Genomic DNA, 25757 nt, shown 5'->3' with positions numbered 1-25757 from the left:
AAATAGCCTGATGTGTAAATTCTTGAAGAAACTGTTGTAAACCTTGTTGGAGCTTTTCTCCCCAGGCCTCCGCTGAAAATGGACATATATCTAGTCGGACTATCCCGGTAAACAAATGTAAAATAAAATAAATAAATAAATTTTGCATTTCCATCAGCAAGTAATATTCAGAACTCTCAAGATTAATTGCTTGTACCTGCAGACAACTCTTGTAAAAGCTGTAAGCAATGAGAGAAAAAATAAACAGCTAACAACTCTTCAGATGCATGAAGGAATCTGTCAGTTTCACTCAGAACAGAATGCACAACTGCCTTCAGCTGCAGACGTCTTGAATCTTACTGAGAACATTTGCTACAGGAAAAAAACAAGCTGTATCTGAAGTTTCTTTGGTCTCGGTGGCAACTCACATTACCTTTTTTAGATTCCAGTTCAGGGATTTGTGAGAAGAGAAATCATATCCTTGAACGAATCCAGGTATCCTCTTCTCTGTTCTTGGTGCAAAGCAGTCAGTCAACACTCTCAGACTTTTCTTGGAGAGCAGAATCAAGTGGGATAAAAGTGCATGGTATCTGGGAGAACAAAGACAGGTGCAAGTGCATAAATGTAAAAGAGATGCTTACCTTTATCAGGGCATTCAACTCTCTGAATCGCCTTTGCCTCAAGCTCAATGCCAGGAAATGTATGGTTATCCCCTTTGGGAAAAAACATGTACCCGTGAATTACCACATAGGTGGCAGTACACTAAACACTGAAAGTGTGATAAGAGACTTAAGGACAGAGGTGGACAGTGGTCTCACCTTCAATAACCACATCACCACAACAGTCAGGAAATCCTTCTATGTGGCACACCTCATCACTAAGGGCTTTTCATCCAGAAAAAAGGAGGTCATTGTCCCACTGTACTCATCCCTCATTAGACCCATTATAGAATACAATGCCACATTTGGTATGTACCTCTCAAGACATCTGCAACAACTGGAAAGACCGCAGAAATACCTCACTAAAAGAATCACAGGCCTAAAGCAGATGCCCTATGCTAACCGCCTTAAAAAACTCCAGCTATACTCTTATCGCATATTGTCTACTCCGAGGCAATCTCTGCTTAACATACAAGGCCATGTCAAACCCAGAGCTGTTGGACATGTTACACTTAAAGAAATCCCAGTCCCTCAGAGCCACCCACTCCAGGGATCTAAACCTTATCACAATAAACAAAACATGCTGGAGGGATAGGTTCCTGACCCAGAGACTCCCCAGACTCTGGAGTAGACTGCCCATACATGTCAAGCAGAGCGCCTCCTTGGCCCTCTTCAAAAGGAACCTTGACGATTGGATGGGAGAGAGGAAATTCACCCAAGAGATCACGTCAGTCGCCGTGCTAGACAGGGGTCCAGTGAAGTAAATAGTGTGGGAAGAAATAGCCAGGGAATTGTTATGGCTAGGCTTGTATAGGCCCTAAGGCCAATAGCCTGGTACCAACCTATGAACCTATTTGGTCCCCAGTACCACTTCAAGTTGTTCTGGACAGTACCACACTGATATGGTACATAAACAAGCAAGAGGAGAAAAAGGTCTTACCCCCTGTGCAGACTGCTAGACATGTTAGCAATGGGATAAGCTTTTCAGCTTTACTCGCTCTGCAGGCTTCCTCCAGACTGTCAGAGCCAAACTGTGGTAGGCAAGCTGAAATGAACACATGCAGATCCTCGCAAATAGAAACTAAAGCATGGGGGGGGGGTCTTCCAAGATTTGATCCATCTGTGGGGAGTTCATTGGTAAATGTTATGCTGTCAGTCTGCAGACTATTTTATTTAACATTTGTTTACCAGGATAGTCCGAGTGGACAACAGGTGTCCTTTTTCAGTGGAGTCCTGGGGAGAAAAGCTACACAAGGTTAGAGTAATTTAGTGAAAAGTTAACAAAGTTTAAAAATGTTAACAGTAGCTAAAAATATCTAACAATAGTTTAAAAAGTTTGACAGTTATATAAAAGAACATTGATTTCAAAACATTTGTAGATGAGTGTAAGTACAGTATATGTACAATCGATTTTATAGTTACAAAAAGTATTTTGGATATTTACACTATGTTCAAGTCTGGCTAGGTAGATTATTGGCTAGTGGAGTTATGTTCTACAGGGTTGGCTATGACTAATGGGCTGGAAGAGGTAGGTTCAGGGAGGGTTGTTACATTTACATATATGGTTTTCATAAAGGTGTGATTTAAGGAGTTTTTTGAATGTGGTAGTGTGGTTTTGTAGCCTGTGTTGTTGGGGGTAGGGTGTTCCATATTTTTACGACTTCATAAGGGAGTAGAGATTCCCCTGAGCAATTTTTACATGGAATGACTTCTATCAGGGCTTTGTTACTGGATCGTAGTTCCCTGTTAAGTGGTATGGAAGTTTAGTAGGCCCGTTAGGGCAGGGGTTTTGTCAGGGTGGTACAGTATTTGATGGGCTAATTTGAGTTGCTAACAGTGAAGTAAGTTTGGAAATTCTAACCAGTGTAGTTTATGTAGGGATTGGCAGTGGTGAGAACGTGATTTAGCATTGGTTGCAAACCTAGCTATTTTGTTGTAACATGTTGAAAGTTTGTTCAGGTCAGTTTTATTTAGATTTGTTAGTACTGGGGATGCATAGAGTAGGGTTGATAGAGATGAGTTTTGGCTATGGCAGTTCTGGATTCAGAGGTTAAAAATGTGCTGCTGCAGTAGAGGCAGCCTATCTTTTTGTGGATTTTGGAGATGGTTAGGGATGTGTGTTTACTGTATAAGTTGGTCAACTGTAACACCTAGTAGTTTGGCCTCTGGGACAGAATTTGACAGTCTAATTGGCAGAGAGAATAGAAAAGGTGGGGTCAATATTTTTTGTTGTGTGGAATAGCATTAGTTGTATTTTTGGGGGTTCAGTATTAGATGAGAATTGTTTAGCCAGTTTTCTCTTTCTAGGAAGGATGTTTGGGTTTGTAGCAGTTGGGTGCAGAGCAGATAAGGGTAGTGTCATCTGTGTATTGGACTATGTTGCCTTTTGTAGTTGCTAAGTGGAGTTGATTTGTAAAGACATTGAAGAAGAGGGGGCCAGGTAATAGAGCCTTGGGGATACCACATTTGATTGGGAGAGGGGGATAAGGAGTTGAGCCATTTGACAGATTGAGAGCGGTTGTCTAGGTAGCTACTGAACTATTTTGTGCTAAAGTTATCTAGGTTGAGTTTGGAGAGAGAGGATAGGAGTTTATTGTGGGAAACTGTCAAATGCTTTCGATAGATCTAGGAGGGTGGCAGAGAAGTTTCCCTTGGCTTCTGTATGAGGTTATGGTATTGGTGGTTAATTAGGGCAGTGGTGGTGCTATGGCGAGGTCGAAATCCATGTTGAGTTTCAGAGAGTAGGTTGTTGGAGAGTAAATGGGAGAGGACTTGGTGATGGATACAGCTTTCTAGGATTTTTGATAGGGGTGAAAGGATTGCGATGGGGCGGTAGTTGGATGGATCGGTGGAGGGGCCACCCTTGTGAGGGGGGGATGATGTATGAGGTTTTCCATTAACATGTAATGTAGTGTTCATTAATGGATCGATTTATTAGTATACAGATTGGGTAGGCTATGGCCCTAGATGCAAGTTGGAGGAATTCGGCTGGGAGGTTGTTGACCGCATGGGTAGTTGGTTTGAGTTTAGCTAGGAGGTTTTGGATGGTTGATATAGATACTGGTTTGAGTGCCAAGGGGGTGGTGATTGATTGGGGTTTGGTGGGGAAGTTTGTATCATTTATAAGTGAGTATGGAGGAGGTGAAATAGTTGTTAAGGCTTGATGCTGTGTCAAGGTTGGTGCCTTCTATGTTTGGTGGTGGTATGGTGGTTTTTCCAGGTTGGAGGATTTTCACTGCAGCCCAGAATTTGTGTGGGTTGTTGCTGTATTTTTTTTTTGTTTGTAGAGTTCAATAGTGATTTTGTTAGTCTAACCCAACCTGTTTTTTTTTTTTTTGGCCTTATTTCTAACTTCTAAGTAGGCTTGTCTAGTTGTGGGTGTTTTATGTTGTTGCCAGGATTTCCATGCTTTGTCCTTTTGTTTTATTAAAGCCTTTGTGGTTTTAAGTAACCAGGGGGCAGGATTGCTACACGCTCAAATTGTTTTTACTGGGGCTAGTTGATTTAGGATTCTTAGGAATGTGGAATTAAAGTATTCTACTGCCTTGTCCAGAGGGAGGGTTTTGGTGGGAGCCCATTTACAGGATTTTAATGTTTCTGTAAAAAGGTCTGAGGGAAAGTTTTTGTAGCAGGGAGGGTGGGTTGTTACGTTTAAGTTTGTCGCAGGAAGAAGGTTGGGTTATGGTCACTGAGAGAATTGGGTAGTGTTACCTTGGTTAGTGAGGATCCAATCTAATATGGATTCTCTTTTGGTGGTGGCTTTATCTATACGGGTGGGGGTTGGATGAGTTGGGTGAAATTGTATAGGTTAATGTGGTTGTTTGGGTTTTGGGGAGTGGATAGAGTTCCAGTGTATGTTGAAGTCATCTAGCACTATGGTTATGTGAGGGAGGGAGTGGGAAGCCCAGTGTAGTATCGATTCTAGGGTGTTTATGTTGTCACCTGGTGAGATATATATGCCGAGCAAGTTCAGCTGTTTGTGCTGGTTTAGGAGGAGTGTGGCAAGTATGGTCTCAGCATTTTTGAAGTTTGTGGGTATGTTTTGTAAGATTTGGATCTTTAAGTTAGATTTGTAAAGTAGGGCAATACCTCCGCCTCTTTTGTGTGGTCTGTCTATGTCTACCCTTAAAATGTTATAACCAGGTGGGGTTATAGAGTTGTCTTTGACATGGGGTTTAAGCCACATCTCTGTTATGAGCATTATGTCGGGGTTGCATATGGAGATAGCTGAGTGCAGTTCTTTTGTTTTGTTCATGATACTACGGATGTATTTCAACCCTGTCTGACATCTAGCTGTCAGAATAAAACCCTACATCTTTTATCTGTGAGGTGAAGACCTTAACCATTATGCCAACCCCCCCCCTTCCTCAAGTAGACTTTTTTACCTCCACATTGAACAATCTGCTAGCAAAATTCTGCTCCAGGACTCCATGCAAGAAAGCAGATACGTTTTCTTTTCTTTGGACAGGAATGTTTGTTTTTCCACCCTTTTTACTGATATTCAGGGTGGTACTTAAAGTTCAGAAGGAATCCTCAAGATCATTGTGATGATTACCTACTGGCCTAGACAACAGTGGTTCTCTCTTCTTTTGAAATTGACCAGGGACTATTACCACAAGCTCCCCCACAGACTGGATCTACTGATACAGGAACAGAGGTGTTTAATACACCCTGACCCCAAACAAATTCATCTGACTGCTTGGATGGTAGGGTTTTAGTAGCTTTTAGGCATGTTTTCTGAGGATGTGAAGTGGGTACTAATGGAAGCAAGAAAGCCTGCTACTAGAAAGTCATATATTAGCAAATAGAAAACATTTTCTAGTTGGTGCCAACAACAGTCCCATCACTCATTTATGGCTAGTGTTACTCTGGTTTTGCAATATTTATGAAAGCTACTTTCCTGTGGCCAGTCTTAGTCCTCTGTCAATGTTCATCAGCCATTTCAGCTAGTCTGCCCATGGATCACCATCTTTCAAAGCATTCCCATGTCAAAATGATTTGGAAATGGATTTTGCATGTGAGACCTCCAAGAAAATTGGTTACCTCTCCTTGGGATCTTACATTTGTGCTAGAGATGGTAACACTTGCTCCATTTGAAGCAGCTGACTTGAAGTTCTTAACATGGAAAACAGGTTTTTCCTAGTTGTGCTGACCTCTGCAAAAAGAGTATCTGAGTTGCAAGCTGTTATGGTGGGTCAACCTTATCCTATTTTCTACATAGGATTTCCTTGAGAACTAATCCTTCTTTTATATATAAAATGGTATCAGAGTTTACTGTAAGCCAAACTTTCCATCTCCCTGTATTCTTTCCTGAACTTCAAATGAGGGAGATAGGATATGCCATACCTTAGATGTTCACAGACAACTCTGGTACTGTGTTGAAGACGAGACAACCGGTGTCAAAGCAGACTATTTCCAAATGGTTGTCTCATTACCTTTGGTTATTCCCACCACAGCAAAACTGTTCCAGGCAGGGTCAAGACACATTCCACTACGGTCTTAACTTCATCAGTAGCTTTTTGTAAAGGGTAGGACTCTTAAGTATTCTAGAAGCAATAACTTTATCCTGTAAACATACTTTTACAAAAAACAGTACAAGCTATAATCCTTTTGCCAGTCTAGGTCAGATTTTGCTGGGACCATTCTCCAGGGGCTCCTGGACCCTTCCCCTCCCACCTCCGCATTGCTCTAAACTATGGTAATCTACCCATATAGCTTAGGCTACTGCAGCAGTGATCAAGTTATGAAGAACAATAGTACAGCTGTGTAAGTAAGCTTACCATAACAGTATATGTTCAGATGAGCTTTGCTGCTCCCTCCGTCCACCCCTGCCCTTGTTTTTTGGTGTGCGTTTTATGACGGTGTGGGCATTTATTTTTCTTGTTCCTAGCAGTGTTCTCTCAAAGATCAGACTCCCTCTTTCAGTTGGTATGAAAGTTCCGAAGAGCTTGGCATTCAAACCAGTCGTTTTAGAAAGCTCAGCTCAAGCTGACTAATGATTTGGGCACATGGAATGTGCCTGAAGCTTTGGAAACTTGACCACCAGTTATATCCTATGCAGGATAATATAACCCATATAGCTTGGACTACTAGTTACTAAACCAATTGACAGCAAGCCTGTTACAGGACATACTTGACTCACTCTCTTATTCATTTCAGTCTTTCACTCAACTTTCCATCATGTACTCTTTTATATCCATTTAAAAGAAAAAAATAAACAACTCTGCTACCTAACCCATGCTGCACTAAAATGTTCCTCATTTGGCTGTTCTGTACTATGATATGATGGACAATAACTTTGCCTTCTGTACTACCATCGTAATATATTCCCTACCTCATTCAACATTTGAAACATTTTTCATATTTTATTTTGTAACATACACCCTTTCATACATAATGTCCCTCAACACTGCATTAAATCTTGGGTGTAAACTTTTATAATCTACATACACAAGATTTTAAGCCACCAGTTTTGCAATTTATATTTAGCACTATCAATGCAGATATCCTTATATGATCATCTACATAACCATTCATTAATTACTTTCAAAAACGTGCTTTCTTATCCTTCATCTGTTTTCTTGTTCAATTCCATAATGTCACGGTTCATTGAACATTTCCTTCTTATATGACACCATCCAGTTCTTTCACCATTGCATCTTTCTCTAATCTATTCCTGGCCTCAACAAAAAGTTTCTGAACATCCCATAAATTGATTTCTAGCTGCCCCACACCAATAGACATCTTACAATGTTCACTCACCACCTTTATATTTTCAGTTTCTTGACTATTTACCTTTTTTCATCCTCTGTCTCAAACACCTTCTCTCTGCCTTTGCCATCTTCCCCAAAAAGGGGTGCTGCTTCTTTTTAACTTTAATCAAGTAACACTGTCTTCTTAACAGCTCTCTCATCTTAACAGTTAAGGTTTCCACTACCTACAGACTCTTCCTATATGTTAGTGTTTTTTCAACGTACAATTCTTTTTCACAGATAATTTTTCAAGTTCTATGTACGTCCTCTTACACTTCAGTCTTATGCTGCACCCACCATGAAGTCCATAAATTATAAAAAGGTCCAATACCTAAGTAAGTTATTTCATTATGTTGCAATTTTAAAGTTAGAGCAAGCCTTATTCATATTTTCAAGCATTTTCCTTCATTAATGAATCTGTCATCCTCCCTTAAAACAATAGCCACATGGTCAGAAAAAAATTAGTAAACAAGTTCTGCTTTCTGTCTTTCAACTTTTCTGAAGACAGAAAACAGTCGGTCACCAGCTTTGCTATAGTCTGTCTCCAACTGTGCTGTTTACTTGAAAACACCTGAAAAACATAATATAATTAACTTCCTTGTATATTTTAACTTCTGTCAAAACCGTCATTACCCATCCTCTTACATCACGGTTAAAATCACTGAGTATTACAGTTTCCATATTGGGGGGGGGGGGGGGGGCTTCTTCTCCAACAGGATAACTCTATCTTTAAACAAGAGCAGGGAAAGTTTTCGTCTGACCAACAGCTCCTGTAGTCTCCCTGAGAAGGTGACAGGTCTACTGGTACTAATCCAGTCAGCAAATGCATAAAAAAATGTTCAGTATCTTGCAGCTAATAAAATGTATTGGGCATCAGTCTAAAAGGCAGACCCACTTTCTCCACAGATAACATTCAGGAAATGCAAAAATTCATTATGCTGTCATTGTAAGTCTCACTGGTAAGACAAGACAGCGTGACTTGTCTGCCCTATAATTAGGTGATGGTTATTTGTAACTTACGCTGCTGCAGTTGTATTAATATATGATGGAAAATAAACTTTCTTCTGTTTTTGGGTAAGGATTACTTTTAAATACAAACTTCCCTTTTGAAAAACATCCTTCTTACAGAGTAGTCAATTTCTTTCAGTATGTATTATTTTAGTTTAGTTTACATGTGTTTACTAGGGTGATAACTGTGATCTTTTTCCCATTTTCTTTGTTTGCTAGTGTTACTGGAGAGCTTATGCAGTTGGTGATGTGGAGAAAATGGCATTGGTAAAACTAGCCAAGTAAGTAAATGTTATAGAATTTCTTGGTGTTGGATGAATTTTTTTTTATAAAGATTTCACATTGTGTGAAGACTTTTGATAATACACATCACAGCATAAGAAACTAATATTGTAGAGTTTACATTTGCATATCCTAGTTACTTAGGTGATCTAGGATGTGATTATTGCAGAACTGCTGCCTAGCTTGTGTCATGTCACGTTTATTTTGTGACTCTAGTTCCAAGACTCGTGGTATTTCTGAGACACCAATTGTTCTTGATAACAACCATGTAATTTGTATCCACTCATGAGGTTGAAAGTATGAGTGGCTTTATCTCTGTTAACTTGTGTCAACATCTGCAGTCAGAGTAAAATTATCAGTTTCTTTTATCCAGGCTATCAAGCCATTATCTTGTAGGTCCATATACCCATTAAGTATGCAGTGTGGCTTTTCCCCCTCCTCTTAACTGGTCTGCATATTAAGTGGCTCTAGGTGTGCTGTCTAGGGTGGATCTTACTAAAGATACAGGTGATCAAGACAATAACCACTGTTGAACCTTATGATTTTTTTACCTCATTATGATCAGCTTGTTGTCTTAATGGGGGAGCATTGTTAGTGTCCTCACCAGTACTGGGTGATGTGGCTGAACTTTTTGATAGTCGTCTTGGCTGTAAGCTTAGTAAGAATGTATAAGCGCCTTTCCAACTATATTCCTCTGAGAGGACCTGGAGAACAATTTATGCCCCTTGCATAAGAAGTCGAGCCATTGACTGTAGTAAGTATAGACACACTAGTCTTGCCAGCCTTATTTATAAAGCTATGAAGTGCATCATTTCTGACTTCATAAATTTTATAACCTCAGCCTTGGATCTGTATTAATTTGTCTTTGTCAGAGATATGCCTTCCTAACTTTGTAAACGTCTTTGAAAGTTTAACTCTAGCAGTTGCTGATGGTAATGCAGTAAGTACATACCTGGATCTGGCCAAGACATTCGGTAGCACTCCCCATGTAGGCACAGTTAACAAACTGGTAAACTTAAACATCAGTCCATATGTACTAAATTGGATAACAGATTGGTTGTTAAAGCAGAACATACCGTGATAGTTGGAGGTGCCAGTTTTGTAAGTAAATCTGTCACAAGTGGTGTTCTTCAAGGTTTGGTGTTGCGTCTCCTTTTTGTTTGGCATTTATTTCTGTGATCTACAAGACAATATCCCAGGTTTTTGGTTAACATAGCTCACTGATGAGTTTAAACTAAGAGTTCAACAGGAAGGTACTGCAGAATGGGGTGTTGGACTATGCAAACAACTGATGCAAGAACAGTGACCTCAGACTAAAGGCTCAAATATATAGTATAGTTCATTTTGGTGAAATAAATAATTCCTCATTGTACAATATACATGACTTTCCCGTTAAGAATAATCTGATATTAGAGGCATATAGGCGCTTTTGAAGATGACTACTTGTTCATAGGCGTTTACTTGATTATGAACCTGTGTTCCTTGGTCATTCTTCATTGTAATTAGAAAATACTCTCTGGCCTAAATAAGGTAAGCGGCAACCCTTAATGCTGGATGTTCTGGCTAGACGGCTAATGGTACGACGACTGATTGCTTAGTATCTACCTCTGAACATAAGGTCTGATGGCTGATTGCTTAGTATCTACCTCTGAACATATGACCTGTGAACCTATATTATGCAGTGCTGCAGTACTGCATATTATAGGTTCACAGGGTCATATGCAGTACTGCATCTATAATATGCAGTACTGCAGCTGCAGTACTGCATATGACCCTGTGAACCTATAATATGCAGTACTGCAGCTGCTGAATTGTTATAAACATGGAATTAACACTACTGTTGTCTTTATACTTTGATCAGTTGCTGTTTAGGACTTATTTTCACTTTAACTTAGCTGCTAATGTAATCTTTTTGGGCAGGTAATGTAATGAAGTTCTTCGTGTTTCACTGTTGCAGTCATTACATTTGGGTAATCCTGCTGGCAAGTTGACCTCAGTAGGCCTGAATTCCAAAGTCCTGGGTCCTGCGTCGGCTGCTATCGCCCCTTCCCTGACGTCAGGTTGTCAGGGGTATAAAAGATGCAGTCGACGCCATTTTCTTTAGTCTTTCTTGCAGCTCGGTGCCCGAAGCAGAATCAGTTCGCAAGTGCCGGTCGGCTGACTCCTGAGATTTTCGTGTTCGAGTTTCAGACAAAGAAAAGGAGAGAGGTAGACAACTCAGGCCCAAAACCGACAACGAAGCTTCTCCTAAGCCACTCGCCGGTTGTCAGTGAGGCGCTTTTGCAGCCCCTGCTGCCCGCTACTTTAGAGTCGCAGGCCGCTACCGACTCCCACGTGGAGTCAGCCATGCCTTTGGAAACTCAAGGTATTGGAGCCTCTGATACTATTCCTTCGGATGGGTCCAGAGCCGCTGAGCAGGCACCAGCTTCTGAGGGTGTATTCAGACCTAAACATCTTTACATTAAACCGACTTCAGCTTCAAAAGCACCTCCTAAAGCAAAGAAACAAACAAACTCAAGAGCCACGTGGTCAGGCCTCTATGCCCAAAAAAACAGATGTTCAAAATGGCCGAAGACTTGATTACCTTGATCAGGGGTTCCCATCCCCCTCCTGATAAGAGGCCTAGGCAAGAGACTATGAATCTTCAGATCAGGTTTCCATTTCTTCGGATTCCTCTTCTGATCAGTAATATTCTCTTCCCCCCATGAGGATTCTGATGCTGAAGAATCTATACCTTCAGCTTCTCCTCCAGAGGACTATTCTTTTGGGGAAACCTTACATACCATGAGGGAGCATTTCCACTGGGAGAGCCAAAATTTTTCTGAATCTAAAAAGAGGCTCAGGGATTTCCTTTTACTACCTCAACACAGGCCTCTAGCCATTCCACCTGTGTTAGACATTGTAGATGTGTTTTCGGAGTCTAGTCTTACCCCTGACTCCTTACCTCCAGCTCCTGTTAAGCCTGACAGATATTACAGGGTTCCTGACTCTCATAAATTATTTTTTAAAAACCCTGCTGCAGACCCAGAAACTATTTCTCAGGGTTCCAAAGGAGTTGAAGTTTCCGCTGCAAAAAACCCTACCCCCTCTGACAGAGATTCTAGGGCACTGGATAGATGGGGAAAAAAAAGGTTTACACATCTGCTACCTTGGCATTGCTTAAACAGAAAATGTTGTTAAACTCTGAATGTGCAGAAAACAAGGAAATGCAGGATTTATTGCATGCAGCTGAACAAGTTGGAAAGCATACTTTGCAATGTGGTTTTGATTCTTTGGAGGCCTCCTGCAGGGCCACAGCTACGAGCTCTGTAATTAGGAGGCATGCTTGGTTAAAGGAACAAAATCAGCCTGATCATGTCAGTTAAATTATTAGATACACCTTTACAGCATGATACTTTGTTTGGTGTTAAGGCAGAAGAGTTGTTAAAGAAAATGGAGGACAAAGCTAAATCTATGCAAACGATCAAAGATTTTTTACAAGTACAGCCACCTAGGTTTAGTAGACACTGGCCAACAAAGAATTGGTCCTTTCCTGTGTCAGACAGACCTCAAAGGGGCAGATCCAGACACCCTAGAGGCAGATCCCAGGTGCAAGGTTCATACAGGTCAAAGCAATGGGGTGCTTCTACCTCCAAAGTTGGAGAAGACAAATCACAACCATACAGAGAACAGTCCCAATGACTTCCCCCTGCCTGCATCAAGCACTTATCTCCTGGCAGCACCCTTAGGGGGAAAATTAGTACTTTTTTCTCAAAATTGGCACATTATAACCCAGGACAAGTGGGTTCTAAATATCCTGTCACAAGGCTACAAGTTCCATTTCCATACTCTGCCAAAGGCAAACGGCTGGCCAGATCTGCCAAAAAAATCATTGGGCAGAGGCACAAAAACGAGTCTCATCCCTCATGGACAACGGGGCCATTCAACAAGTACAAGAGCAAGCGCAGGGACAAGGATTTTACTCTACTGTTCTTGGTACCTAGAAAGGCAAGGCCTGGAGGCCAATACTGGACCTGTCTATTCTGAACACATTCCTGGATATACCAAAATTCAAGATGTTGACTTTGCAGCAGCTTCTGCCCATGATGAGCAAGAACGCTTGGCTTGTGACTTTAGACCTAAAAGAGGCATTATCTGCATGTCCCAATCAGACAAATATGCAGAAGATACCTCAGATTCAAGACTAGCTCAATGCATTACCAATTCTCTGCACTGCCCTTTGGCTTATCTACTGTGCCCAGGGTCTTTACAAAGTGCCTGGCACCAGTAATTGCATTCTGCAGACAGAGGAATACAAATATATCCTTACTTGGACGACTGTCTAATTCAAGCAGAGAACAAGGACATTCTTCTACAGCATCTGGCATTTGTGAAAAGACTTCTAACATGCCTAGGGTACACAGTCAATGAAAAAAAATCAAAACTAGTACCCTCTCAAGATAATATTCCTGGGTGCAAGCTTAAATACAACTGCTCAGATGGCTTATCTCACACCAGACAAACAAAGGCAACTGACTACCTATTTCAAAATGTTGTCAACAAAGGCCCAGTTATCTGCAAGAATAGTTCTGCAGGCTTTGGGCTTCATGGCATCCTGCATCCTACTAATTCCATATGCAAGACTGCATATGAGGAAACTTCAATGGTACCTAAAAAGTGTTTGGACTCAACATTGCCACAGCCTGGAAACTAGGATTACTCTCATTCTCTGCCTGCAACAGGAGTTTCGATGGTGGGCAAAGGCTTGTCACCAAAACAAGGGACAGCCATTCACATTACCCCCAGCCAGGCAGACACCAACAACGGATGCTTCAGATTATGCCTGGGAGGCCCACATGGCAGGAAGATGCATTCAGGGCACATGGACCTCAAACCAAATGCATCTACATGTCAATAAAAAGAGATGCTAGCTGTTCAAAATGCCCTGACAGCCTTCAAGGACCTACTTCATCCAGGACAACTACTGATAGACAGACAACACCACGGTCATGTGACATATAAACAAGCAGGGGGGGGGGCACACATTCTTACCCCCTTTGCAGACTAACCATGACTTTGTGGGACACAGCATTGACTTACCAAGTACATCTGCAGGCACAATTCCTGCCAGGAAGGAAAAATACTCTGGCAGACGAACTAAGCAGAAACCTCATGGATCCCCACGAGTGGCAGCTGGATCCACAAGTCTTCAGCATGATAACAAGGAAATGGGGATTCCCAGACATAGATCTGTTTGCCTCGCCTCACAACTACCAACTAAAAAGATTCTGCACAAGGACCTTTCCCCCTCTGCCTCTCCTCCCCAAGATACTCCTAAAGGTCAGACAGGAGAAGCCAAAGATGGTACTGATTGCCCCGGACTGGCTCGCCAGTACTGGTATCCAGTACTAAGGAACTTAACTCAATGCCCAGCTTGGACCTTACCTCAAAAACCTCATCTACTGTCCCAGCAAAACAATCCGATCCTGCACAGCCAACTCAGGACTTTAAACCTGGCAGCATGGCGGATAATGTAGTCATACAAAACACACCTCTCAGTAAAGCTATGATGGATGTCATTTTGGAAGCCAGAAGGCCTAGTACTAGAAAATCTTATGCTGGAAAATGGAAGAGATTCTGTGCTTGGAACCAGGCACAAGGAACTGATACAGCTGTGCCAAATATTCCTCAGATTTTGCAATACTTAACTGAGATGATGGACAAAGGCCCATCTTTTTCATCTATTAAAATTCATGCCTCTGCCATTTCGGCTCATTACAATGCAGAGCCACCAATCTTTTCTCATCCCTTATTAAAGCAGTACCTCAGAGGGGCCAAAAATTTAAGGCCTCCAAGGAGATCACCGATGCCTGCATGGGACCTCAACTATGACTTGGAAAAACTCACCCTGTCTTCTTTTGAGCCAGCTGCTACTGCTGATGTTAAGTTTTTATCTTGGGAAACAGCTCTGCTCCTAGCAATAACTTCTGCAAGACGAGTTTCAGAGCTATCATTTTTTATCCAGACAGGGTCTCTCTGAGGACAAACCCAGCATTTATTCCTAAGGTGGTGTCCAGTGTGGCTCTTAACCAAACTATTCACCTGCCAACTTTTTATCCAAATCCACAGAACAAGGGGGAGAGAATTCTGCATTCTTTGGACGTACACAGACAGCTTAGATTCTACTTGGACAGAACCAAAGCTTTCAGAAAAACAGAGCAATTGCTAGTGTCATATGCTACAGGATCACAAGGAAAAGCTGTCTCAAAGCAGACTATTTCAAAGTGGATAGGCCACTGCATTCGTTTCTGCTATTTACATCATGGCAAACCAGTGCCTAAGGGCATTAGGCCACATTCAACCAGAGCTGCAGCCACTTCACCAGCCTTTGTTAGGGGAGTACCTACCAAGGACATCTTAGAGGCTGCTACTTGGAGTTCAGTGCACCCCTTTACAAAGCACTATCATCTGCCACTCTACTCTAAATCCAGGGCAGGCTTTGCCACTGCGGTTCTGCAGGGCCTCAGCCGCTCCTAATGCTGTTTAGCTCCAGCCTCCCAACCACAGCTTTGGGACTCTACCCAAATGTAATGATTGCAACAGTGAAACATGAAGAACATAGTACAGTTGTGTACACTTACCATAAATGTAGATGTTCGAGTGTATTCACTGTTGCAGTCCAGGTTACCCACCCTCCATCCCCCTTTTCTTCTGTTGGAACCTATCTTTCCTTCTCTGATTTATACTACTTATGTGATGTATTTGCTTGTAGATGAAGGTAAAGTTTATATTGGTGCATGTAATTTATATATCTATATCTATATATCTATATATATATATATCTATATATCTATATATATATCTATCTATATATATATATCTATATATATATATATATATATTTATATAAATTTTGGCAACCCTATTAGGGGGCACCTGACATCTGGGGCAAGAAAAACTAAAGAAAATGGCGTCGGCTGCTGCTTTTATACCCCTGACGACCTGACGTCAGGGAAGGGGTGACAGCAGCCGACGCAGGACCCAGGACTTTGGAATTGAGGCCGACTGAGGGCAACCTGCCAGCAGGATTACCCAAATGTAATGACTGCAACAATGAATACACTCGTACATCTACATTTATGGTAAGTGTACACAACTGTACTATTTGTCTCCAGCTTATTGATTTAGGGCAGCAACAAGGATGTTCTTCGTGTTTCACTGTTGTAGTCATTACATTTGGGTAATCTGTTGCCAGGTTGCCCTCAGTCAGCCTGAATTCCAAAGTCTTGGGTCAGTTGCTGTCTCCTCTTCCATGATGTCAGGTCGTCTGGGGTATAAAACAAGCAGCCAAAGCCATTTTCTTTAGTATTTCTTGCCGCGTGGTGCCCGAAGCAGAAGCATTTCGCAAGTGCCGGTTGGCTGACTCCTGAAATATTCGAGTTTGAGTTTCAGAACTGAAGTCTTCACTAAAGCGAAGTACCCCATTGGGGAAACTTTTTTCTTGCTTCATACCGATGTCAGAAAAAGTTAATTGTATTACTTGTGGGAAGCAAATACCTCATAAGGATTTCCATTTATACTGTATTCCTTGCCTAGGCCCTGATCACAATGTGCGTGGCTGTTGGTTGTGTGCTAGATTTAACCAATGCACTGTTAAGCATTGGTATATTTTTGCCTCAAAATATTTTGGAAACCGATTTAACTACCCAGAAATGTCGACTGATAGCAAGCCGACTACCGGATTACATAAAAAGTGCAAAGAAAAGGACAGAGACACATTCAAGGTCCAAAACCGATGAAGCTTTTCCTAAGCCAGTCGCCGGTACTCAGTGAGGCACTTTTGCAGCCCCTGATACCCAATACTTTTGAGTCGCAGGCCCCTACCGACACCCATGTGGAGTCCGGCATGCTGCGAGATACTCAAAGTATTGGACCCACAGATGTATCTCCCTCGGATGGGTCCGGAGCCGCTGAGCAGGCACTGGCTTCTGAGTGTGTTTTCAGGCCTCAACATTTTTACATCAAACTGACGACAGCTGCAAAACCAAAGACAAAAGCAACTTCTAAAACTAAAAAAAAACGATGCATGAGCCATGTGCACAGGCTTCTATGCCTAAACAACAGATGATCAAAATGGCTGAAGACCCTATTACCTTGATCAGGGATTCCCATCCCCCTCCAGATAAGAGGCCTAGGCAAGACACTGATTATGAATCTTCAGATCAGGTTTCTATTTCTTCTGATTCCTCTTCTGGTCAGGAATTATCTTTACCTCTCTATGAGGATTCTGATGCGGAGGAGTCTATACCATCTGCATCACCTCCTGAGGATTATTAATTTGGGGAACCTTACATACTTTGAGGAAGTATTTTCACTGTTTTCACTGAGAGAGTCAAGATTTCTCAGAATCAAAAAAGAGGCTCCGGGATTTCCTCCTTCTCCCTCAGCACAGGCCTTTAGCCATACCCCCTGTTTTAGACATTGTGGATGATGTATTTTCAGAGTCAAGTTTGACCTCCGATTCCTTGCCTCCGGCTCCCAGCAAGCCTGACCGATATTACAGGGTCCCTGACTCACACAAATGTTTATTTAGAAACCCTGCTGCTGATCCTGAAACTGTTTCACAGGGTCTAAAGGGAGTTAAAGCCTCAACAGCAAAAAATCCTACCCCCTCTGACAGAGTTCAAGGGCATTGTATAGATGGGGGAAAAAGGTTTATACATCTGCAGCCTTGGCAATTAGGGCCTTAAACTGCCAGTTTCATATGCTCAAGTATCAACAGCATGTTATGGGATTGCTGAAATAGAAAATTGTGTTGATTTCTGAATGTGCAGAAAATAAAGAATTACAGGAATTATTGCATGCAGCTGAACAGGTTGGAAAGCATACTTTGCAATGTGGTTTTGATTCCTTAAAGGCCTCCTGCAGGGCCGCAGTTACTGGATCTGTGATTAGGAGGCATGCCTGGTTAAAGGAACAAAATTTGCCTGATCATGTTAAAGCTAAATTACTAGATGCACCTTTACAGCATGATACTCTGGTATTAAGGCAGAAGAGGTTTTAAGGAAAATGGAAGACAAAGATAAGTCTATACAAACTGTAAAATACTTCTTACAAGTGCAGCCACCAAGATTCAGTAGACACTGGCCAACAAAAAAATTGGTCCTTTCCTGTGTCAGACAGAGCTCAAAGGGGGCAAATCCAGACACCCTAAGGGTTCCAGATACCAGGCACAAGATTCATACAGGTCAAAGCAATGGGGCGCTTCTACCTCCAAAGCTGGAGGAGATACAGAAAACAGTCCCAATGACTTCCCTCTGCCTTCACCAAGCACTTATCTTTTGGCAGCACCCCTAGGGGGAAAATTAGCACTTTTTGCTCAAAATTAAAAGTTAATAACCCAGGACAAGTGGGTGCTAAACATAGTATCACAGGGATACAGATTCCATTTTCATACTCTGCCAATGGCAAATGGTTGGCCAGATCTGCCAAAAAATCAATGGGCAGAGGTACAGAAACAGGTTATGTCCCTCATAGATATGGGGGCCTTTCAGCCAGTACCAGAACAGAAAAAATGACAAGGTTTTTACTCACGACTGGCAACCAATACTGGATTTATCGATTTTGAACACATACCTGTACATTCCAAAATTCAAAATGCTGACTTTGCAGCAGCTTCTGCCCATGCTGGGCAAGAATGCTTGGCTGGTGACAGTAGACTTAAGAGGCATACCTGCATGTCCCAATAAGGCAGTCATGCAGAAGATACCTCAGATTCAAGGCTGGCTCAATGCATTACCAATTCTCTGCACTGCCCTTTGGCTTATCTACTGCGCCCAGGGTCTTTACATAGTACCTGGCACCATTGATTGCATTTTGCAGACAAAGAAATATACAAATATGTCCTTACTTGGATGACTGTCTCATTCAAGCAGAGAACAAGGACATTCTTCTTCAACACCTGGCTTTTGTGAAAAGGCTTCTAACATGCCTAGGGTACACAATAAATGAAAAGAAATCACAACTGGTACCCTCTCAAAAGATAACATTCCTGGGTGCAAGCTTGATTACAACTGCCCAGATGGCTTACCTCATGCCAGACAAGCAAAGGGAACTGACTACTTACTTCAAACTGATGGTAACAAAAACCCAGTTATCAGCAAGACAAATTCTGCAGACTTTGGGCTTCATGGCATCCTGCATCCTACTGATTCCATACACAAGACTGCATATGAGGAAACTTCAATGGTACCTAAAAAGTTTATGGAGTCAACATTGTCACAGTCTGGAAACGATTTCTCTCATTCCCTGCCTACAACAGGAGTTTCTATGGTGGGCAAAGGCATGTCACCAAAACATAGGACAGCTCTTCACTCTACCCCCTGCCAGCCAGACCTTAACAACAGACGCATCAGATTATGCATGGGGGGCCCACATGGCAGGAAGATGCATTCAGGGCATATGGACCTCAAAACAAATGCATCTACATATCAACCAGAAATAGATTCTAGCTGTTCAAAATGCCCTAACAGCCTTCAAGGACTTACTTCATCCAGGACAACTACTTACTTCATCCATGACAACTACTGATAGACAGACAACATCACGGTCATGTGGTACATAAACAAGCAGGGGGGCACGCACTCATACCCCCTTTGCAGATTAGCCATGGCACTGTGGGACACAGCTTTGACTTAGCAAATACATTTTCAAGCTCAATTCCTGCCAGGAAAACAAAATACTCTGGCAGACGACTTGAGCAGAAACCTTATGGATCCTCACGAGTGGAAACTAGATCCACAAGTCTTCAGCATGATAAAGAAAAGGTGGAGCCCAGACATGGATCTATTTGCCTCTCCTCAAAATTACCAATTGAAAAGATTCTGAACAAGGACTTATCACGGACAAGCATGGAAAGTGGACACTGTATCCTTCAGTTTGAAAAACCTATCAGTTCACGCCTTTCCTCCTCTGCCTCTTCTTCCCAAGGTCCTCCTAAAAGTCAGACAAGAGAAACCAAAGATGATACTAATTGCCCCCGACTGGCCCTGCCAATATTGGTACCCAATCCTAAGAAACTTGTCTCAATATCCAGCTTGGATCTTTCCTCAAAGACCTCAACTATTGTCCCAGCAAAACAGTCAGATCCTGCACAATCAACTCCAGACACTGAACCTGGCAGCATGGCTGATCATATAGTTATACAAACAACACCTCTCAGTAAAGCTGTGATGGATGTCATTTTGGAAGCCAGAAGGCCTAGTACTAGAAAATCTTATGCTGATAAATAGAAGAGATTCTGTGCTTGGAATCAAGCACAAGGAATGGATACAGCAGAACCAAATATTCCTCAGATATTACAATACTTGACTGAGATGCTTGACAAAGGCCCATCTTTTTCCTCAATTAAAATCCATGCCTCTGCCATTTCAGCTCATTACAACACAGAGCCCACCAATCTTTTCTCATCCTTTACTAAAGCAGTATCTTAGAGGAGCCAAAAATGTAAGGCCTCCTAGAAGATCACCAATACCTGCATGGGACCTCAATTATGTGTTGGAAAAGCTCACCCTGCCTCCATTTGAACCAGCGGCTTCTGCTGATATAAAGTTATCATGGAAAACAACTCTGCTACTAGCAATTACTTCAGCAAGAAGAGTCTCAGAGCTACAGGCCCTCATGGCTATGGAGCCTTTTATCATATTTTACCCAGACAGGGTGTCTCTGAGGAAAAATCCAACATTTATGCCTAAGGTGGTCTCCAGTGTGGCTCTTAACCAAACTATTCATCTGCCAACCTTCTATCCAAATCCACAGAACAAGGGAGAGAGAATTCTGTATTTCTTGGACGTACAAAGCTAAGATTCTACTTGAGCAGGACTAAAGCTCTAAGAAACACTGAGCAATTGCTGGTGACATATGCTGCAGGATCAGAAGGAAAGGCTATTTCAAAGCAGACTGTTTCAAAGCGGATAAGCCACTTTATTCGTTTCTGCCACTTACACCATGGTAAACCTGTGCCCAAGGGCATTAGGTCTCATTCCACCAGAGCTGCACCTACTTCAGCAGCCTTTCTCAGAGGAGTACCAACCAAAGACATTCTAGAGGCTGCTACTTGGAGTTCTGTTCACACCTTTACAAAGCATTATCATTTGTCTCTCTACTCTAAGTCCAGGGCAAGCTTTGCCACTGCAGTTCTGCAGGGCCTTATAGCCGCACCTAATACTGTTTAGCTCCAGCCTCACAACCATAGCTTTGGGATTCTACCCAAATATGACTGCAACAGTGAAACACGAAGAACATAGTACAGTTCTGTCCACTTACCATAAATGTAGATGTTCGAGTGTATTCACTGTTGCAGTCCAGGTTACCCGCCCGCCATCCCCCCTTTCATTCTGGAGTTTCTTTCCTTCTCTATCTTCTACAGCCTATGTGTTGTATTTGCTTGTAGATGAAGGTAAAGTTTATATTAATGCATGTATATATAGTTTTTATACATAGATATTTTTGCTACCTTTTTGGGGGCACCTGACATCTGGGGCAAGAAAAACTAAAGAAAATGGCGTTGGCTGCTTGTTTTATACCCCTGACGTCATGGAAGAGGAGACAGCAACCGACGCAGGACCCAAGACTTTGGAATTCAGGCCGACTGAGGGCAACATGCCAGCAGATTACCCAAATGTAATGACTGCAACAGTGAATACACTCCAACATCTACATTTATGGTAAGTGTACACAACTGTATTTTTCTGTTTGCTCTAAGAACTGGCTATTAAAGGATAATATGCTTGTTAACCCTTCCCACAATTGTGAGAGACAGGTTTGACCTTTATATAAGCAGATGGGCAACAAAGTAGATCAGGTCTGTAAACAATCAAGTCAAATGGGAGTTGGCAGTATTCTGTACCATTAGGTCCAAATGCCTTCAAATAATTTAACAACTGATTTAAAAAAAAAAAAAAAACCATAATTTCAATATAAGCAGCAATAGTAAACCCAGCATTCCTAATGCAGCCTTTCCAGAGAGCTTAGCTAAAGTGTGTGTGTGCATGCGCATGTGTGCACGCGCATTGGGGGAGTATTCCTAGAATTTATGTACTTCAAGTATAATGTATATCAACTAGCTTCTAACTAATTTAAAACAATACCATATGCTCAACCTACCATTTCTTATGTTAAAACTCCTGTAAAAAGCTGTAATTTTTTAACACAGATCTTTGATTCAGTAACATGTAATGTGAAGTTGTTCTATCTCGCCTTCATTCTCACTGAAGGGTTCAGAGCCGATCCTCTGCTCCGAATCAGCCAAATACAAAAGCTCAAGGTCTTCAAGCAGTACGTGGCCTACTCCCTATCCCGTGATGCAGTGGTGCTTCCCTCAGATCTCGTTTCCCGCTGCAACAGATCGGGAGTTCGACAGCTCTGGCCTGTATAAGTGAAATTTCTTTATTTCTCTATTTCATCAATATTTCTCAATAGTTATTGATACTTCTTGCTATTTCTTAGCTTCTAGTGAGTTGTAGTATTTGGTAGCTCAAAACTTAGAGAGTGCATTGTTGTTATTAGTGGCTGTCTTTTTTTCCTAGGCCGATTTCTCACAACTTGTTTAAGTCAGAGAGGCGTTTAGTTTTCTCCCTACCCTTATAGTGTGTGCTGTAGAATTAGAATTAGTGTGTTAAGCTTGAGCCCGGATTTTTTGGGGGCAGTAGTTGCTTTATTCACTGTGTGCTGTAGTTTTAGAAGGTGTAAGAGTTAGAGCCCTGTTTTTTTTATTAGGGTTTTATATGTATATATATATATATATATATATATATATATATGTATATATATATATATATAAAGTATTGTGTGCTTCTTCATTGTTAAGACATAATAGTGTGTGCTGTAGTTTTAAAAAATTGTAAGAATTAGAGCCCTGTTTTTTGTTATTAGGGCTATCCTATATATAGTATTGTGTGCTTTCTTCATAGTCACTCATATAGTGTGTCTTTTGCCTGTTAAGTTACATTATTGTATAGCCATGTCTCAACTAGAGAAAGCGAAGTCTGGATTCAAGAAGTGTCCTAAATGTGGGCACAAAATGTAGATTACAGATGGGCGCACACTGTGTGTTCATTGTTTGTGAGGTCCACCTACAGAAGAATTGTGCCATCTGTCATTCGTTTAGCTCTCGTGTTCTTCATGAATGTAGGTGCAGATTAATAGCCAGGGGATTATTGAGGTCCTCTTTTCAGGAATCCTTAGATAAGGACAAACCAGACAAACCTGCAAAATCCCCCAAGACTTTGTCTTCTAGCTCGTCTTCTAGGTTGGAGCCGAAAAATGATTCATCAACCTCCAAACCGATTCGGTCTACCACCTCAGCTCTATTGCTTATAGAAACGGAGGTGGTTGTTAGTAGGAGCCGGTCCCTGGTATTGGAGCTGGTATCTCCTACTCTAAAGTCTCCAATCCTGCAGTCAGTGGCCTCTTCTATAGCTTCTTCCCAGTCCTGAAGATTGTCTGATAGGGATGTGAATCCTGTGGTGCAGAGGCTTCTGCAGACACGGGCACTAGCAAAAATTTTGTCGGGCCGACTAGGACCCAACCCATTTCTACTGTTCCTCCTCCGATTTGATTCGAAGTTTCGGAGCCGGGGAGTTTGGAACTGATGATCGTGAAACCGCTGGATCCGACACCCATTCCAGGCCTATCGGTTCCAACTGCTCTGACTTCTTCAGTGCCAACCTTAGAGTCTGGGAGCCGACACTCACCGGTCGGGTCTGGAGAGGATAGTCTTATTGACGTGTCTGTTCCGACTTTGCCTCTTGGGGCCTTGGCTCAGGTGAGTTCAGCACCTACCTCTGCCCCGGAGCCCACTGCTTCAGTGCCGTGTCGACTGCCTGTTTCTGCAGATCCAGATGTCTCTTCAGATCGGAGCCGGAGGGCCTTCGATGTCATGAGGAGAGCATTGTCCCCTTGGGCATCCACATCATAGGTACCCAGCAACCTCCTCCTCTAAAGCACATGCGTCTGCTTCACTGATCCCTCAAAAGCGGAGACCCAGAGCCTCAGGTCGCCCCATTGGGTGAGCCCTACTCTTCCGGGACCTTCCCAGAAGTTCCCACTGAGGAGGTTCCCAGGAAGAGGTTTTGCAAGAGGAAGCATCTGGATTCCCCACAGGAATCCATCACATTGGATACTGACTTAGATGAATCAGAAGTGTCCCTATGGTCCCCCACTGAAGATGCCTCTTTTGATATCATCTTGGAAATACTGAAACAGAGGGGTGGCTGGAAGCCCATTAACCCTACTGATGATGAGTCAATACTTCTGAATGCTTTCGGGTCTCAACCCTCCACCTCTTGGGTGACTCCACCTTTTAATGAACTGATGGACCTTCTTTCTCAAAAGGCGTGGGAGTCCCTGGATATCATGAAACATGTCCCTCAGAGGCCGAACAAATTCATAATGTCACCCCAGGACATGGCTTTCCTTACCAAAGGAGTATGCGTTGATGCCATGGTGGTGGTGGCAGCCACCAAAAAGGAGTTGTTAGAGACCTCTACATCTGTTCATCCTCCTAATAGGGATTCTGGGATCATGGACAAGTACGGAAAGTTCAGCGGCATTTTAGTTTAGTTCCTTTAGTTAGTTTAGCCTGTTTAGTTCAGCAGCCTTTACTCTTCGATCCCTGAACTATCTTATACATTTTACTAGACTACTTCAGAGACCTCCTTAAGGAGTTGGGCGATACTGTACAGGGTGCAGTAGCTGCGGGGGGTCTCAGACAAGTTAACCTCCCAGCTTGCTACCCTGAATTCCTTCATAAACTCTTCCATGCATCTGATTTCATATGCAGCTGATGGAACGAGCAGAGACACTCCTGGATGCACTTATGTTCCTTTGCAGAGCCCTATAAGTCATCCTTTAACACCCCCTTTGATGTTTCATCCCTTTTTGGACCGAAAGTGAAGAAAACCCATACCAGGTGTGAGCAAGATGGAAAGAGACCATCTGAATTAGGAGTCGGTTTTTCCACCCCTACCAGGCCTTATCCTAATGCTCGGAAAAGTGGGAAGATGTGGTTCCATAAATCCTAAGGAACTTTCTTTGACACGTGGTGAAACCCCCCTCTAGAAGCAGAAGAGGGGGTAATAATGGAAGACGCCATCCACGCGGCAGAGGGGGCCCACAAAATCAGGGCAACAAGGATCAGATGTTCTTGGTGTTTCACTGTTGCAGTCATTACATTTGGGTAATCTGCTGGCAGGTTGCCCTCAGTCAGCCTTATTAAGAAAGTCTTGGGTCCTGCGTCGGTTGCTGTCCCTTCTTACATGCTGTCAGGTCATCAGGGGTATAAAACATTTAGCCAATGCCATTACATTAGTCTTTCTTGCTGCGCTGTGCCCGAAGCAGAAGCAGTTCGCAAGTGCCTGTCGGCCGACTCCTGAATTTTTCGATTTTGAGTTTCAGATCCGAAGTCTTAAACTAAAAAGCTAAGTACCCCGTTGTTCCTTACTGATGTCAGTAAATGTTAATAATTGCATTACTTGTGGGAAGCAAATATCTCATAAGAATTTTCATTTGTACTGTATTCTTTGCCTAGGCCCTGACCACAACGTACCATGCTGTCAAGTTTGTGCTTTGTTTAATCAACGCACTATCAAACGTCGGTACATTTTTGCTTTTAAATATTTTGGCTCATGCTTTAATTATCCAGAAATGTCGTCTGTTTGCATTCCGACTACCAGAATACTTGAAAAATGCAAAGAAAAAGACAGAGGCCGTTTAGGTCCAAAACTGCCGACAACGCTTCTAAGCCAGTCGCCAGTTCGCCGATACTCAGTGAGGCACTTTTGCAGCCCGATACCCGCTACTTCTGATTCGCAGGCCTCTACTGAGACCCATTCAGAGTCCAGTATGCCACGAGATGCTTCAGTTATGGAACCCGCGGATGTCTCTACCTTGGATGGGTCTAAAGCCGCTGTGCAGGCACTGGCTTCTGACTGTGCTTTCACACCTACAAAATCTCGACCTATGCCTAAAAAAACTATGCCTGGGCCACATGTGCAGGCCCCTATGCCTAAAAAACACATGATCAAAATGGCTGAAGATT

General features: G+C 42.4%; 1 protein-coding gene across 1 annotated transcript in view; it reads left to right on the top strand.

The window, feature by feature from the left end:
• Positions 1 to 25757, top strand: part of CDC23 (cell division cycle 23) — a gene marked incomplete in the record, with an annotated part of 1734005 nt that overhangs the window by 1361353 nt on the left and 346895 nt on the right. Inside the window, 1 exon segment of the mRNA XM_044069509.1 lies at positions 8618 to 8679. Within this exon segment, the coding sequence (XP_043925444.1) occupies positions 8618 to 8679 (62 nt within the window).

The sequence above is a fragment of the Protopterus annectens genome, chromosome 4.part0 (genome assembly GCF_019279795.1).
Source record: "Protopterus annectens isolate FY-2018-M chromosome 4.part0, PAN1.0, whole genome shotgun sequence".
Classification (NCBI taxonomy): domain Eukaryota; kingdom Metazoa; phylum Chordata; order Ceratodontiformes; family Protopteridae; genus Protopterus; species Protopterus annectens.
The sequence above is the reverse complement of the archived record's forward strand: the minus strand, read 5'-3'. Positions and strand labels throughout refer to the sequence as shown.